General features: G+C 32.0%; 2 protein-coding genes across 2 annotated transcripts in view; both read left to right on the top strand.

The window, feature by feature from the left end:
• Positions 1-3779, top strand: part of LOC143062609 (uncharacterized) — a 35564-nt gene extending 31785 nt beyond the window's left edge. Inside the window, exons 13-16 of the mRNA XM_076234274.1 lie at positions 106-295; positions 788-996; positions 1874-1992; positions 3725-3779. Coding sequence (XP_076090389.1) covers positions 106-295; positions 788-996; positions 1874-1992; positions 3725-3779 — 573 coding nt within the window. The remainder of the gene's footprint in view (positions 1-105; positions 296-787; positions 997-1873; positions 1993-3724) is intronic.
• A 161-nt stretch (positions 3780-3940) lies between these two features.
• Positions 3941-18593, top strand: part of LOC143065355 (uncharacterized) — a 179438-nt gene continuing 164785 nt past the window's right edge. The window contains exons 1-9 of the mRNA XM_076238886.1: positions 3941-4142; positions 4389-4534; positions 7059-7238; positions 8063-8221; positions 9216-9358; positions 9797-9867; positions 10383-10540; positions 12685-12851; positions 17040-17226. Of these exons, the coding sequence (XP_076095001.1) occupies positions 3962-4142; positions 4389-4534; positions 7059-7238; positions 8063-8221; positions 9216-9358; positions 9797-9867; positions 10383-10540; positions 12685-12851; positions 17040-17226 (1392 nt within the window). The 5' untranslated portion in view covers positions 3941-3961. The remainder of the gene's footprint in view (positions 4143-4388; positions 4535-7058; positions 7239-8062; positions 8222-9215; positions 9359-9796; positions 9868-10382; positions 10541-12684; positions 12852-17039; positions 17227-18593) is intronic.

Raw genomic sequence — 18593 nt, 5'->3', positions numbered from 1 at the left:
ATTCATAACAAAGAAATATGTATTATAGAATTATTTTAAGTGTGCATAATACATACTATCAGCCCTGTATATTTAAAAAACAGCATATTTTTTTTTTTATTTCAGAGTATAATAAATGGTATGGTTGACCTGTGTTTCAACCAAGATCAGTTTCCTGAGTATCTTTACACTGGAGATCTCTATAACAGAGTTCTATTGGCACTTGGTTCCGTTGTGCACAAACTGGCCAAAGGAGGACAGATAGAAAGGGCAACAGATATTATAGACAAAGTTCATAGTTTGATAGGACTGCATGGTAAAATTTATAATAAAAGTATAATAATTTTACAAAGAGAAACTTGTTGTAAATGTTTTGATAGGCAGATGTTTTAAGCTAAAGGAAGTTTGCTGAGGTAGTTTTTGATGAAGTTGAAGTCCAATCAACTTGAAACTTATACATATTCCGTATGATAAGATCTTTAAAGCCAAAATAGTGATTTTATCCCATTTTCACAGTCCACTGAACATAGAAAATGATAGTGCAGATGGGGCATACGTGTACTAGGGACACATTCTTGTTCATAATTAATTTGTCTCTTTTTAAACTACAAAGACAATCATGACAATATTGAACATCCACGGCAGATATAATGTATGTATGGTAAGTTATCTGTTAATGACTCAAAATTGTGAACTAGCCCATTAAGACTTATTAGTTAGCAGTAATGAATTGTCATCTATCAACCAGCAGAAAATGTAACAAAGTGTCTAGGTAGTTAAAAATTATGCTCTTTGATATATGTTTCAGATCCATGGACTTACAAAACTAAGCGTTCCATTCAAACTGATATAGAGAAAGAGCAGTATGATCACACACATGTTGTTCTATTAGAGACATTAGGAAATGCTCGAATGGATGCTTCATATGATATAATATTCTCTCATATTAACTCTACTAATTCACCATGGATCAAAAGAGCTGGTGTGCATGCTCTGAGAAAATACCAGCATCAAATGGTAAGTTAGGATTTCATGTGAATATACTCATTTGATTTTTCTTCAAAGTGGATAAGGTCATCTATTTCCGTACAGTTGTTCTCATATGCTTCATACGTTTTAGTGTTCTGAAATAATTTTTTCATCAAATAATAATAGCTATTCAACTTTGATGAATGCTGAATAAGGGATAACAGATTTTGATTAGCTATTCAGTTTTGCTATCAATATGATCAAACTGGAATTAATTAGTTAATATTCAGATTTAGAAATGTGCATCAACAATATATCTAAGGTCATTTCAAGTGAAACTATTGAAGAAAAATGGTTTCATGCTTCAAAATCAAATATTTCTAATAGAATTATAAAAATTAGTATGCAATATAATCATATATAATTTTCCAGGTCAAATTTCAATGTCTTTTTTTTTTTAAGAACAAAAACTTGTTAATAAAAGTGGTATCAGGATACTAAATCTAAAACCAAATACCATGGATTTGTTATTACAAGTTAGATACCAATTTTCATGGATTCTGTGGGTATGGGTGAATAACAACAAATTTTCCATAGGCTTGTATGCAGGCTTTGTAAAAATCAAAGAATTAATCATCCACAAATATGCAAGTCTTTCTTAATCCACGAAAATTGGTAGCCATGAAAATAAATGAATCCACAGTATATGATTGCAACTTTACTTGGATATATGGTCACATATATAGAATGAGATGAAGATCCCTATTGATTTTGAGATTCATATAAGCTTTTTCGCCTATATATAGGGTGTTTAAGGTAGGCTATCTTACTGACAAGGGTTCTTTTATTATATAATGTAAACCTTATATCTTAGTATAAATAATAACGTCCTCTCTAACACATATAGACTTTTTTTTGTTAATAGGCTGCTGATGCCATGTTGCAGTCAGCTTTATATGATGAGGATGAAAATGTCCGATATGAAGCTTTACTGATGTACCAAGCACATCCAAAGTCCAGGGTTGTTACTCCTATTAATAAAAGGTACCGTATAGCTGGCTATTTTCGCAGGGTGTTTATTTTTGCTTATTTCAGCAGGTCACAGGAAATCGCAAAAATTAATTCCGCAAAAATTTATGCATACTCTTGTTACTTTCTAATAGCTAAAATGTTTTGTAAACTATCTATTTTTAGCTCACCTGGCCTAAATGGCCAAGTGAGCTTTTCTCATCACTTGGGGTCCGTCGTCCGTTATCGTCCGTCATCTGTCGTCGTTAACTTTTTCAAAAATCTTCTTCTCTGAAACTACTGGGCCAAATTTAACCAAACTTTGTCACAATCATCATTGGGGTATCCAGTTCAAAAAATGTGTCTTGACCCGGTCAACCAACCAAGACGGCTAAAAAGAGAACATAGGGGTAAATGTAGATTTTGGCTTAAACTCTGAAACTAAAGCATTTAGAGCAAATTGGACACATTGTTAAATTGTTTGTCGACAAGATCTATCTGCCCTGTTATTTTCAGATGAATCTGACAACTAGTTGTTGGGTTGCTGCCCCTGAATTGGTAATTTTTAAGGAAATTTTGCTGTTTTTATGCCCACCTACGATAGTAGAGGGGCATTATGTTTTCTGGTCTGTGTGTCCTTCTGTCTGTCTGTACGTTCTTCTGCTTGTTCGTCTGTCCGTTTGTTCGTCTGTCCATCCGTTTGCCCCACTTCAGGTTAAAGTTTTGGTCAAGGTAGTTTTTGATGAAGCTGAAGTCCAATCAACTTGAAACTTAGTACACATGTTCCTTATGATATTATCTTTCTTATTTTAAAACCAAATTAATCTTTTGACCCCATTTTCATGGTCCACTGAACATAGAAATTAAAAGTGTGAGTTTCAGGTTAAAATTTTTGGTCAAGCTAGTTTTTGATGAAGTTAAAGTCCAATCAACTTGAAACTCAGTACACATGTTCCCTATTGGTTGATCTTTCTTATTTTAAAACCAAATAAGACTTTTGACCCCATTTTCATGGTCCACTGAACATAGAAATTAAAAGTGTGAGTTTCAGGTTAAAGTTTTTGGTCAAGGTAGTTTTTGATGAAGTTAAAGTCCAATCAACTTGAAACTTAGTACACATGTTTCCTATTTGTTGATCTTTTTACTTTTAAGGCCAAATTAGATTTTTTACCCAAGTTCACGGACCATTGAACATGGAAAATGATAATGCGAGTGGGGCATCCGTGTACTTTGGACACATTCTTGTTGGTTATTATCTTGAATATTATTATAGATAGAGATAAACTGTAGACAGCAATAATGTTCAGCAAAGTAAGATCTACAAATAATTCAACATGACCAAAATGGTCAGTTAACCCCTTAAGAAGTTATTGCCCTTTACAGTCAATTTTTAACAATTTTTCGTAAATTTTGTAAATTTTTATAAATTTTAACAAAATATTTTCCTCTGTAACTAATGGGCCAAGTTCATTATAGATAAGAGATAATTGTAAGTAGCAAGAATGTTCAGTAAAGTAAGACCTACAAACACATCACCATCACCAAAACGCAATTTTGTCATTAATCCATCTGTGTCTTTTGTTTAATATGCACATAGAACAAGGTGAGCGACACAGGCTCTTAAGAGCCTTTAGTTTTCCTGTAAGATGGATCAATAACGGTTCATGTTAATTTAAACAACATGAATGCCAAAAATGCCATCAGGTGTTTTATTGGTTACATCTGTGAAAATAACTATGTAACTTTTTGTAAAAACTTCATATTTCAGAATGTATAAGAACTGGATAATCTTTATCTGGTATACAGATGGTGTAATGGCCTGAAGTTTCTATGACTTACACAACAGGTGTCTTTACCCTTGCTTTCAAGATTAAAAGACTCTGTTTAAAACATAATTTTCATGATTCTTTCATCAGCAATTATATGGTACATATGATAAGACATTGATCTATAAGAAAAGACCTCTTTGTTTCTTTATAGATCTGCAGATAATAATACAGCTATTATGGATCCCTATGCCTCAGATATGGATGTACAAGCCCATCACAGAAGTCGTAGGGGATTCTGGGAAGGTCTGAAGTTTAAGCTAGCTGCCCCAGCTGTTAACTGGCAGAAGAGAATTGGGAACGCAGCACTTGGAGCTTCTTTTGGAGTTATTATGGAGAATTATTTGGATTTGTTAATTTGTAAGTCTCCTGATCACTAGTATTATAAGGAAGGTTCTGAATAATTAAACCTGTAGCCATTTTTGAGAGTAAGGCTAGTATATATATAAATGGTGACAAAGTTCGTTTTGTATTACTCAGGTAGTTAATATGATGCCAATTACAGAACACATGTGTCACTTTAAAGTGAGTGCCCATGATGAGGTGTATACCATGGTTCATGTTGGATTAGTTGGTATAAACCTACTCTATTTTCTATTTTACCAGCTCCACTTAGAGGGCACTTTAAAGTTAGTGCCCATGATGAGGTATATGCCATGGTTCATGTTGGATTAGTTGGTATAAACCTGGAGTTTTTCCTGGCCAGAATATGTTACAAAGGACAAACATCTTACAGTGTTAATATATTTCAGGTAATTCTAATATGACATGGTTTTTTCACTTTGTGAATAAATGCATGCTCTAAATCTAATAAAATTTGTTTGCACATGCGTATATTGACTACATGCATTTAACATATTTCATTAACTTAAAACACTTCAAAACTCTTAAATGTTGCACATGTTGTTACTTATTCATTTATTATGACTCTAAGGCCAACTAAAATTAATAAGTAGATTTTCATCCAAATTTTTGAAAAAAATGGGGCGGGTGGGAGGATTTTATTTTTTAAATTTTATTTCATATGAAACCCTCTTGTCACGAGTTCTTCGTACCGCGAGGTATAAACAAGTGTAAAATATATATTATAATATATTATGATAATAAGCTTACATCATGTATATACATGCCGTATAAGGGACTATAAGGAATCATAATATATAATTTTTCAAACTCTTAAATAAATATCTAATTTGCAACCACTGTTATACATGAACATGTAAATTTGCCCCTTTAGAAACCTATTTATAGTAAACATCAAAAACGAAGAGAAATACTCTCTTCACTATACCTACACCAAATTTATTTTGCTTTCTAAGCAATTATTTGTAGTCCCCATAAATTAAGAAAATGTACATGTATTGGTACAATTGTATGCCACACAAGTATTATGAGTACAGAATAAAATGAAAACTCAGTGTTGAAAGTCATAATGATGTAAAACATGAACTTCACCAAAAACAAAGTTGTTGTTTAATGACTACATTGAGGGTATTGTCCCTGTTTGGATAGAGAGTGTTTGCTGTTTGTCAAAAAAAAAAAAAAAAACGACAGCCATGGGTAAATCTAACGGCTTGCTATACATGCTATAATAAAATGCGTTGTTTTTCGACTTTTTTTGTTCATTATACGGCCATAAATCTAACAAGTTCGTGCTTGTGTCAATTTCTTTAATCCAGTCATGTTTTTTGGTACCAATTTGTTCCACGATTTTTGCGTTTTGGATATCATTCACAGTCGAAGTTTCCTGACACAGTCATAAATTAAAAAAAATACGTTTAATCTACTGAATCACATTTGTGACATACCGCAATTTGCGTTCTTGGACACAGCGTTTTACTCGTAACTCGAATATTTCATACATGCCCTTCTCGTAATCCATCTTAATTCTCGGTAGATGATGTTGTCATCAGAGAGCAGCACAATATGTCAACTTGATCATTTTCGTTAGATTACTCGAAGAAATACAAAACCGAAATTTAAAAGAGGAAGTTTTGAATGAAACGAAATAATCGAATGTTCCCGGGAACGGACATGAACAAAATCCGGAAATCATATTTTTTTATTAAATAAAAAAAATCGGGGCGGGACGATTTCAGAGGGGCGGGCGGGGATGAAAATCTATCAATTAATTTTAATTGGCCTAATGTGTTTCAATTCGAAATTGACATATTTGACCTTGAAACGACAACCATTCATACTGGCTGTTCAAAACTCCTCCCTCTGAAAAATCACATTGCCAGTCCTTTTCTTATTTACAAACAAAAAAGGGAGGTTCATGAAAGAGCCTACACAAATGCTCTACACTGAAACACATAGGACATAGAAATTACGTGAATTGTCCTAATCAAAATCGAAATCATTGATGAAACACTCTACTTTATAGTAGTTTTAACATGGGTAGGCATTATCACTATTGATCGGGCAAAAATAATCCCGATTACAATGCCTACCCATGTTAAAACTACAATAGAGTATAGGCTGCATCAATTATATCTTAAATACAAAGCAGTGCTTACTAAATTAGCGGTAGGAAGTGTAAATATCTTGACAATGTTAACAAGTTATAAGGGGTAGCATATAAATATCTTGACAATGTTAACAAGTTATAAGGGGTAGCATATAAATATCTTGACAATGTTAACAAGTTATAAGGGTAGCATATAAATATCTTGACAATGTTAACAAGTTATAAGAGGTAGCATATAAATATCTTGACAATGTTAACAAGTTATAAGGGGTAGCATATAAATATCTTGACAATGTTAACAAGTTATAAGGGTAGCATATAAATATCTTGACAATGTTAACAAGTTATAAGGGTAGCATATAAATATCTTGACAATGTTATAAAGTTATTAGAGAAAATGATTAATATCTTGACAATGTTAACATGTTATTAGAGGCGACATATAAATATCTTGACAATGTTAACAAGTTATTAGAGGCGACATATAAATATCTTGACAATGTTAACAAGTTATAAGGGGTAGCATATAAACATATAAACAACTGTCATATTGTTGATTTGGAACAGACATTTTCAAATGTAGAAATGGGGGATTGAACCTGGTTTTATAGCCCTAAACCTATCACTTGCATGACAGTCACATCAAATTATATATATCTTTTGGTGTTACTATATTAACATTAATTTTTGGACAGTGTTTATATATTTTGACTAATAAATATCATTATAGTGTTAAAGGTAATGAATACAAATGTCATAAACAGATGGATTATGCAGTTTATGATGAAAATCTTGTTATGTTTTAGGAAGGGGCAGATATCAAGAAAATTATGAACATGGCATTGAGATTTGATAAAGTTGTGAAGAACATTGTTGGTGGTATAAAGAAAGGAATTGATTTATTTATGGATATAATCAGTGGACGACTTTCAATCAAAACTATTGTCCAGAATTTGGTGAAAGCTTTAAAAGGACTGCCTGCCACGGTAATTACATAAATAGTTACAGTCCATCTGTACAAATAAAATCAAAACTATTGTCCCAAATTTGGTGAAAGCTTATAGGTTGCACTTTGTAAATACAGCTGTTTCTCAAACCACGCCTCTTTTGTAGAGTTATGTAATATTCATAGATATGTTAATTTGTTAATGTACTGGTTCCATTATATGATCTCTGAATTGCATCTCATGGAGACAAAACTTGGGAATGTTACCAGTATAGAAAAACAGGATAGCGCCTAAAACTCAAATCTTAGGAAGTCCAATAGTAGAGATAGGTGTAGTAATGTATAGTATTTATTATAAGTTTAAACTCTTAAAAGTTCAGGGCATATAAATGTTGAAAATATGCAGCACAGCACTATATTTTTAATAAAATAGTAGTTCATATCAACATTCCGTTCTGGGATATTTTTTTTCAAGAAAACTTCATAGTAAAAGTGGCACAGATTTAGGCGCAAAGGAAGTTCCTATGGAAAATTGCATTGTCTAATTTTACAGAATTGCAACCTTTAAAGGTCTGCCTGCCAAGGTAATAATATAAATTAAAGTCCATCTGTACAAGTTATTCCAATAAATTTTGAAATTAAATATATTTATGGAACTACATGCGTAAGACAATTGACAATTCTTGCGCATGTAGTTCCAGTACACTTTTAGGCATTTAAAGCTGTTCAAAAAACAAAATGTCCTTACACAATATTGGTTTTTATTGAAATCCATGTATGCAGTTGACAGGGGGTCATAATTTGCTTCAATACTCATCATTCAGTATGATAGAATTGATAATTGAAATGTTGTTTTTTCAACAGGTTGCTGACCTCAGATCTAGGGCAATTAAAGCAATAAAGACAATTGGACAATTTGATGAACTCCAGTTACCTCCCTTTATCAAACCAGTGAAAAATTTAATCAATAAAGTACAGAAGTTATTTAATGATATTAAAACTGATGTGATGAATTTTTACAATGTAAGTACAATTACCTTTTAATTAATCATTTAATATTTGAACACACTAGTTAATTGAGGTTTTCATCAACTTGCTGTGGTTGCTGATTTTTTTCTAATGTGTAATTGTTTTCAGAGATGATAGTATATTCATAAACATTTAATATTTAACCAATTTAATAAGGACACCAATAGCAACATGTTGCAAAGGCATACTTAAAATAGGACATATTTAAAATACTGTGACAACATTGTCTCTCAAACAATGTCTTCTGATTTCCAAACTTCTAAGCATAGAAATCATTTTTTGAAAAAGAGTGAAATCACATATAAATTTCTTGGCCTTGGTTCTGAGTTATTTCAAATCCAGAGTGCTAGTTAAAGAAACATTATTAAGTGTAGTCAATATGACATATTGGCTGTTTGTAGACAACAATCTGTTCTTTAAACAAATTCGACAATTATATCATCATACTGGCTATACTTATAGGTTTCATAATGAGTGAGAATTAGATATCAAGCGATATCTAATTCTCACAAGTTGTTAAACCTATTTCTCTTATGGCAAAAAGTTGTATGTGCATGGCCTATTTGTTGCGAGTTGTGTTGCTACGGCTGTTTTTCTTTGCAACGCGTACTGATATGTATACTGTTCCATTGACTCCCAGATATATCTTTTTTTTATATTTTTATAGGTTTCATAACGAGTGCACGGGTTCCTTTCTTTATTTCTTCGTCCATGATAAGATTTATATTAGATAATGCAGACGATAAAGCGGACGAAAATCACGAAAACCGGAAGTAAACAATCAGTTGTCAAGAAAAAAAGTAGTCCCGGCATGACCTTTTCCAGTGAATAATGACCTGATCAACAGCCAATGAAAATATTGGAAATTTACGAGATAAGCCAATCAAATTAACGTAATTTTGATATCACTTTTTCATATCACACTCCGTACGATGTGATACGAAAAATATCTAATCCAGCTTTGATTTATAACTTCGCTTTCTTACAGACATTGGAAGAAATATTAGAGGTACAGTTACCAGTGCTAGCTGACCGTCTTTATAAGTCAGTAGTGGATGTAATTGAAGGGTTTGGATTAATTGGAAAGAATCCAAAGTCAGCACTTATAAAGATTGGTGTGGGTGTGTTCCAGTAAGTATTGTTATAAAGATTGGTGTGGGTGTGTTCCAGTAAGTATTGTTATCATTGTTTTGTATGCTTAAAAATGTAATAAAAGTTGACAAAAAAAAAAAATATTTTCAAGTGAAAAGTTTTGCGTAGTATTGAAGAAATGAAATATGGCTATTGTCATGAAGGAAATGTGCATCCTTTTGATCTTTTGAATATCCAATGGTAATGTGGTAATAGTATTCAAATTAGAACCTTTTTTTGGATAGCACTCCGTTGTGCAGTGGGATAAGGGAAATAATTTCTTTGGTTTTACTTTATTTTTGAAAGAAAATATGCTGAAAAAAATATATATTAAAAATGACTTACAACCTGTGATTTTGTTCATACTATGTTGTGTGAGAAAATTAGGTGAAATAAAAGTAATTGCATTTTGTTGAACAAAACTTCTATTTTTTACAGGATATATACTTCATATAAAGAAGCTCTGCTATTAAAAAACAAGACACAGGAGGCTTGTTTCTTCTTGAAAGGTAAATATTTAACTATTTATTTAATCATTGTTAAAAATTGGAATTATCATTTTACAAATATGTTAGATTTAAAAAAAAACATGTTGCACACTATCTCAAGTATGCCCTTGATAATAAACTTAAAACATGCAGAGTAATGGAACATTTATATAAACATAAATTTATACGTACTAAGTTAATTGCAACAAATCTTTACCTAGCCATGTATGCCTTGAGTAAAAAACTTTAAACTTGATAAAGGTATTAACTTAATATGATAATGATAATCAGATAAATAATATGATATATAGGAATGTTGATGTGTTTCCCTTTTGTCTTCAAGAGTTATGGGACTTTAAACAACAGTAGTAATTTACATAAATTGCTGGAGAAAGGTTATCAAATGATCATGGCAGAGTTGTTAATTCCTACATTTTCTCTTTTGTGATCCATTGATAGAAGTCTTCAGCAAAAAATCTGCTTAACTTATGGGTAAAAAAATATAACTGTATTACAATAATTATTAAACTTTGCAGACGAGAAACCTTATTGGTGGGATATCAAAAAGGAATATGTGAAACTTGAGAACTTGGTGATAATAGTTAAAGACCAATTAAAAAATTCAGGAAACCAGTGGGTTGATGATGTAAAAGAAGATGTTGTTGCTGAGTTTACCAAAGGGAAATACACTATGGTATGTGTTTTATGCTTGGTATTACTAAAGGGAAATACACTATGGTATGTGTTTTATGCTTGGTATTACTAAAGGGAAATACACTATGGTATGTGTTTTATACTTAGTATTACTAAAGGGAAATACGCTATGGTATGTGTTTTATGCTTGGTGTTACTAAAGGGAAATTACACTGGTATGTGTTTTATGCTTTGTGTTACTAAAGGGAAATACACTATGGCCCGTGTTTTATGCTTGGTATTACTAAAGGGAAATACACTATGGTATGTGTTTTATGCTTGGTATTACTAAAGGGAAATACACTATGGTATGTGTTTTATGCTTGGTATTACTAAAGGGAAATACACTATGGTATGTGTTTTATGCTTGGTGTTACTAAAGGGAAATTACACTGGTATGTGTTTTATGCTTTGTGTTACTAAAGGGAAATACACTATGGCCCGTGTTTTATGCTTGGTATTACTAAAGGGAAATACACTATGGTATGTGTTTTATGCTTGGTATTACTAAAGGGAAATATACTATGGTATGTGTTTTATGCTTGGTATTACTAAAGGGAAATACACTATGGTATGTGTTTTATGCTTGGTATTACTTATGGAAAATACACTATGGTATGTGATTTATGCTTGGTATTACTTATGGAAAATACACTATGGTATGTGTTTTATGCTTGGTATTACTAAAGGGAAATACACTATGGTATGTGTTTTATGCTTGGTATTACTAAAGGGAAATACACTATGGTATGTGTTAAATGCTTCATGTTATCAAAGGGAAATACACTATGGTATGTGTTTTATGCTTGGTATTACTAAAGGGAAATACACTATTGCATGTGTTTTATGCTTGGTATTACTAAAGGGAAATACACTATTGCATGTGTTTTATGCTTGGTATTACTAAAGGGAAATTCATTTTGGTATGTGTTTTATGCTTGGTATTACTAAAGGAAAATAGTCTTTGGCCCGTGTTTTATGCTTGGTATTACTAAAGGGAAATACACTATGGTACATGTTTTATGCTTGGTATTACTAAAGTAAAATACACTATGGTATGTGTTTTATGCTTGGTATTACTAAAGGGAAATACACTATGGTACATGTTTTATGCTTGGTATTACTAAAGTAAAATACACTATGGTATGTGTTTTATGATTGGTATTACTAATGGGAAATACACTATGGTACATGTTTTATGCTTGGTATTACTAAAGGGAAATACACTATGGTATGTGTTTTATGCTTGGTATTACTAAAGGGAAATACACTATGGTATATGTTTTATGCTACATGATACCAAAGGAAAATACTCTTATGTATGTGTTAACTGCTTCATGTTATCAAAGGGAAATACACTATGGTATGTGTTTTATGCTTGGTATTACTAAAGGGGAAATACACTATGGCCCGTGTTTTATGCTTGGTATTACTAAAGGGAAATACACTATGGTACATGTTTTATGCTTGGTAATACTAAAGGGAAATACACTATGGTATGTGTTTTATGCTTGGTATTACTAAAGGGAAATACACTATGGTATGTGTTTTATGCTTGGTATTACTAAAGGGAAATACACTATGGTATGTGTTTTATGCTTGGTATTACTAAAGGGAAATACACTATGGTATATGTTTTATGCTACATGATACCAAAGGAAAATACTCTTATGTATGTGTTGTATGCTTCATGTTACTGAGGGTTGAATGCACTTTGGTATGTGTTTTATGCTTCATGTAACTAAAGTGAAACACACTGGTATGTGTTTAATGCTTCATGATACCAAAGGGAAATATAGTATGTGTTTTATGCTTCATGTTAATTAGGGGAAATAATCCTGTTTTGAAAACTTCCAACCTTATACTTAAGAAAATTAAGATCAGATGAAGGTTATATTATCCATGTTATGTATAGTTGTTTTTATTAAAGTCAAATCTGCTAGCAGATAAAGATCAACTGCATGCTGGAATATAATCATTATGAATAATGAAATATAATACTGGTAGCAGGTAAGACACACAAGTTGAACTTTTCAATAATAAAATATGCAGACATTTTTTACAGTGGAGATTGAAGTCACAAATTCTGTGGGTGGGCATATGGATACATATGTATGGATTATATTAATGTTATATTTATTTCAGAGTAAGGTCAGAAAAGACATAGTTGAAGAATTGACCACCCTGATAGATGATCTCCTTAATCCTTTTTCCTATCTAGACGGCTTAGCAGATCCATTTATTCATGCTTATGAGGCAACATTTGGAGTGATCAAGTCTATAAAGGAAGCTCACACAATACTTAAAGATGGGTATGATATACTATTGAAAACCTTTACAGGTCTATAAAGGAAGCTCGTACAATACTTAAAGATGGGTATGATATACTATTGAAAACCTTTACAGGTCTATAAAGGAAGCTCACACAATACTTAAAGATGGGTATGATATACTATTGAAACACTTTACAGGTCTATAAAGGAAGCTCACACAATACTTAAAGATGGGTATGATATACTATTGAAACACTTTACAGGTCTATAAAGGAAGCTCACACAATACTTAAAGATGGGTATGATATACTATTGAAACACTTTACAGGTCTATAAAGGAAGCTCACACAATACTTAAAGATGGGTATGATTAACCATTGAAACCCTTTACAGTGCAAATTTCCTTCAAAAGTCTTTATTGAAGTTATAACAATGTTTTATTAAAGATAATTTTTATTTTGAATGCTGTCTGTTACTATTGTATACAATGTCTGCATTCCTGCTGTGTATTTATACTTATCACATATTTGTTACGAATACGTCGGGTTTTGCATATGCAATAACCTAAAAATTGACCAGGGCAAAAAAGAGTATATTGATATTGTGCCCTGATTCCAAATGATATGACGTCATTGCGTCCTCAACGACAGGTTTGTGATAAAATGTTTAAGATTTTACCTGTTATGTTTCATTAAATTGTTATAATTGACCTTTTTTCTCTCTCTTATCTGCAGAACTTAAAAATGTGATAAAAAGATTATAACATATCTTTTCCATATTGGCCCAGGTATCATCCCTCAACCCATATCGGCCCTCGGCTAAAGCCTCGAGGCCGATATGGGTTGAGGGATGATACCTGGGCCAATATGGAAAAGGGCATTTTATAATCTATACATATTGAATAACTAAATAGATATCCCTGAGCAAGATTGTATTATCTCTTCAGAGCCTTGCATGTCCCATATTTTACTACCCTTATTGGATCAGAGGGGATTGTTTATGTATCAATACAAACAGACAAATAGGCCTTCATTGATAAGTTTTACTGGAAGGATGCTCTTTATCATAAAGAATGCAAAATACTAATTCACCTTTTGTACAATAATTTCAGTAATGTTTTGCATATTTTTATAACAAATATCTTAAAATCTTTACAAACACATTCAAACAAATACCAAGAACAAGAACACAGAAAACTCTTTATAGGTTGCATTTCTGTAAATATTGACAATGCAATTTCCCATAGGAACTCCTTTTACGGCTAAAACTGTACCACTTTTACTATGAAGTTTTGAATAAAATCTTATCCTAGAATTGAAAGTTCATATATGCACTACAATTTTTTTTCAAAGGTCAAAATATAGGGCTGTGCGGCATATTTTCAACGTTTATATGCCCTGAACTTCTCATAGTTTAAACTAACACTAATTTTCTTAACTACCCCTACCTCATATAAAAGGTTACCACAGATTTCAATATAAACAAATTGCACATGTATATTTACTGGTAACATTCCCAAGTTATATCTCTATGAGATGGAACACAGAGATCATAACTGGGAACCAGTATGTAAACAAAATTATTTTTTTATGAATATTCTAAATCTCCCTAAAAGAGACGTGGTTTGAGAAACAGCTGTATTTATAAAGTGCAATCTTTACAAACATTTATTCAAATAGAAAACTCTCTAAAATCATTATTTCTCACATTAATACTCATATATCAGAATCATAGCCTTAAAGACATCACTGTGTATGCTCTAAGTTTTTCTTTACTGTACATTTTATACCCCCTCCCCTGTTTCAATTTTTTTAAAAAAAATTTGAAAACAAGACTTAAATTATTGCCAGCTTACCCTATTTGCATATTTTCTGATTACAAATGCCTAGAACCTGTTTAAAACTGTTTTGATAACATATTGAAAGCATATTAGAATACTATAACTGTAACGTTTAGCAGTCAATCATTACAACATTCAAGATTATATGTTATTATATAAAATATCCAATCCTGCCTCTGTCTCCAGTCCACATCTTACTGTATGCGTATTTGTGTGTCAATTAAAGTTCACATTTTCTGCCTCAAATGATCAATTTAGAATTATTGTTACAACAGTATCATCTGTTACCATATATCTGACACATTTTAGCTAATATATATACTAGAAGAGTTCAAACAAAGCCATATTTATACCCCCGCTTTAAAAAAGGGGGGTATACTGTTTTACCTCTGTCTGTCAGTCCGTCCGTCAGTCCGTCCATCAGTCCGTCAGTCAGTCCGTCCCATGAAACTTTCGTCACATTTTTCTCAGGAACTACACATCCACCCTTTCTGTAATTTGGTATCAACATTTATATATGTCAGCCATACCGTGTGATGCGTTTTCAGATTCATTACTTGACAACTTCCTGTTTACCGAACACTTGTCTGATTTTACACATGATAGCCAAGTTGAAAGTTTTCGTCACATTTTTCTCAGGAACTACAATACAAGGATTTCTGAAATTTGGTACTACAATACAAGGATTTCTGAAATTTGGTACTACAATACAAGGATTTCTGAAATTTGGTTTCAGGATTTATATAAGTCAGCTATACCGTGTGATGTGTTTTCAGATTCATCACTCGACAACTTCCTGTTTACCGAACACTTGTATGATTTTACACATGATAGCCAAGTTGAAAATTTTCGTCACATTTTTCTCAGGAACTACAATACGAGGATTTCTGAAATTTGGTTTCAGGATTTATATAAGTCAGGTATACCGTGTGATGCGTTTTCAGATTCATCACTCGACAACTTCCTGTTTACCGAACACTTGTATGATTTTACACATGATAGCCAAGTTGAAAATTTTCGTCACATTTTTCTCAGGAACTACAATACGAGGATTTCTGAAATTTGGTTTCAGGATTTATATAAGTCAGGTATACCGTGTGATGCGTTTTCAGATTCATCACTCGACAACTTCCTGTTTACCGAACACTTGTATGATTTTACACATGATAACCAAGTTAAAAATTTTCGTCACATTTTTCTCAGGAACTACAATACAAGGATTTCTGAAATTTGGTTTCAGGATTTTTATAAGTCAGCTATACCGTGTGATGCGTTTTCAGATTCATCACTCGACAACTTCCTGTTTACCGAACACTTCCATATTTTTACACTATTAATATTATCCACTTGCGGCGGGGGTATCATCAGTGAGCAGTAGCTCGCAGTTTCACTTGTTGCAATAGTTGTATGTATGCAGATACCAGTTTGAGATATAAAATCACTTAAAATGTTATAGAGATGACTGCTAACATCTGATTTTTGCATAAATTCCAAGTATAGTTATTGTTTTCTATATCAAGAACTTTAAAATCATAAAATCATAGCATTTACGAGTTAAATTATTTGTTTTATGTCCCAGGGGGTAGGCAATTTTTCTATGTTTTTTGCCCCTGGGGCCTTAATGTTTCCTAAATTAGTCTGCTATTTCTAGCAATTTGGAATATTAAGTACATATTCAGGATAGAACACACTATTGTAAGATTTGTTGAGATACTTTTGTATTTCTAGCTTGTATTTTTTATGCTGTGATGACAAAAAAACTGATTTAGGTGTTAGGGCTTACTTTTTGGTTATCAACAGGACACACACACCCCATAAATAATATTCAGGAAGGATCTATGAGTTTCAATGACTGTGAAGAGTAAATATAAACACTTCTTAATAAGTTAACTTACATATATGCAAATATTATGATTTAATTTTGTATTCAGGACTTATAAGTAAACTATGCATACTGTAAACTGTGAATTTATGCTGAGTCATCATATTTAAGGCCCAGGATTCTATCAATCTATATGAAATATTTATAAAACTTCATATTTGAGTTAATTTCTTTAAAATCTGTGAGATATAGCAAATTTGGTTAAATTCTGAATGTTCTCTTTTTTCACCCTATACAATTCATCATTTTCAATTAAGAATTGAATGCTTCTTTTTGTAAATTCATTTGGGGTGTAAAATTGTTGACCAAAGTACATTTTGTATGAAGCACTGTAGCGCTTTATTCTAAAAATGTGCGCACAGTCAACACTTTTACAACCCTATGAAATTACAAAAAGAAGCACTTAATACTTATAATTACATTTTTTTAGCTAGGATCATGAAAACTTAAGTTTAATTAGACTGGTAATTCCCAATCAATATATATTTATTACTCATGTTTTCAGGTACGAGACAGGAAAATCATTACTAGACAGTATTTTTGGTAGTAAAGTTCCTCCAGAGTTTCCTAGAAAGACTAGGCTAGATAATGATGGCTGTAGAGGGACAGGATTTTATCCAGCAAGATTGTTAAGTGGGGATGAGGAGTATTGGTCTGAGGGTGTAGACTTGGAAATAGCAGCTGGAAATAGGGTAAAGAATATAAACTTGGGAATACAAGATGGGGACAGGGTGTTATAATAGTGTTCTGCACGCTAGAATAAATCATCTCCCAATTTTTGTATAACTTTCCTTCTTTTGACATAATGAAATTGGCATGCACTTTACTTTTGTTTATAAAAATCACTCAACCTTAGTGGCAATAATAAGCCTGCAGTAATTGAAGTAAATTTTATTATTGTAAGTGAGTTAGAAATATTTATAATAAAAAGTGATTATATATGGAACGGGGACCCAATTATTTGCCCCATTGGAACGCATTGAAAATCATAGTAAATACATAGGGTCCTGTTCAATAAATAATTTTGATAGCCACCTTGGGACTTCTGGTTCATGTTAGGCATTCATTTTGAAGTGTCTAAGTACAATCTCAGTGCCTCATGACCGGCATTCTGTTGCAAAATTTTGTTTTTATTGACAACAGGGTCAGTCTGTCTACTTCCGGGAAAGAATAAAGGCTAGAATTTAGGCAATTTACTCTATGTACTGACGCCAGATTACATTTAAATCAATCAAAACTTTTACAGAAATTCAAACTAGAAAGCCTACCTTTTCAAATAAATCTACATTCAGTTACAGAACTAGTGAAATAATAACACTACACAATTTATAACAAAAGTTATATATATTTTTTAAGAACTACATTCGTGGGTACCGGACTGGTTGCCCTAACTGGGATCCTATTCCTGACGACTTTATTTTTTTCCTAAGACTTAAAACTGCACTTTTAAAATAAAGATATAGTATCTCAGTAGTTATTATGCAAAGTTTCAAAAAAATTTAACAAACAGTTACAGAATTATAGATCCTTATCTATAACATCTCAAATACCAGAAAATTGATCGGAGAAAATCTTAAATTCATGAAGAAAATATGCTAAAAATCATCAAAACTTTTTTATTTCAAGAGATAGAATGAAATTCAAAACGGTGTAGCTGTGGCCATTGATTGACACATTAAAATCATCCATTGACTGGGACAATTTACGTGAACGTTTGTCTGTAACGACCACTGTTCACGACGTACATATCAAGTATACGATAGACATTTAAACTGTGGGGTCACCAAAGGTTTCTTAACGCCTTTAATTATAAAATAATTCGAAAAATTAATCATGAATAACCTTTGTGTTTTGATTTATATAATTGATATAAATCAAAATATCGTGTTATTTCTGATTAATTTTTCGAATTACTTTATTTAGGTGTTGAGAACCTTTGGTGACCCCATAGTTTAAGTGTCTTTAAAAAGTACATAGTGAGCATTGGTCGTTACATACAAACGTTCACCTAAATTGTCCCAGTCAGTGGATGATTTTAATGTGTCGATCAATGGCCACA

The sequence above is a fragment of the Mytilus galloprovincialis genome, chromosome 2 (assembly GCF_965363235.1).
Source record: "Mytilus galloprovincialis chromosome 2, xbMytGall1.hap1.1, whole genome shotgun sequence".
Classification (NCBI taxonomy): Eukaryota; Metazoa; Mollusca; class Bivalvia; order Mytilida; family Mytilidae; genus Mytilus; species Mytilus galloprovincialis.
This window is presented reverse-complemented; position numbering and strand designations above follow the sequence as displayed.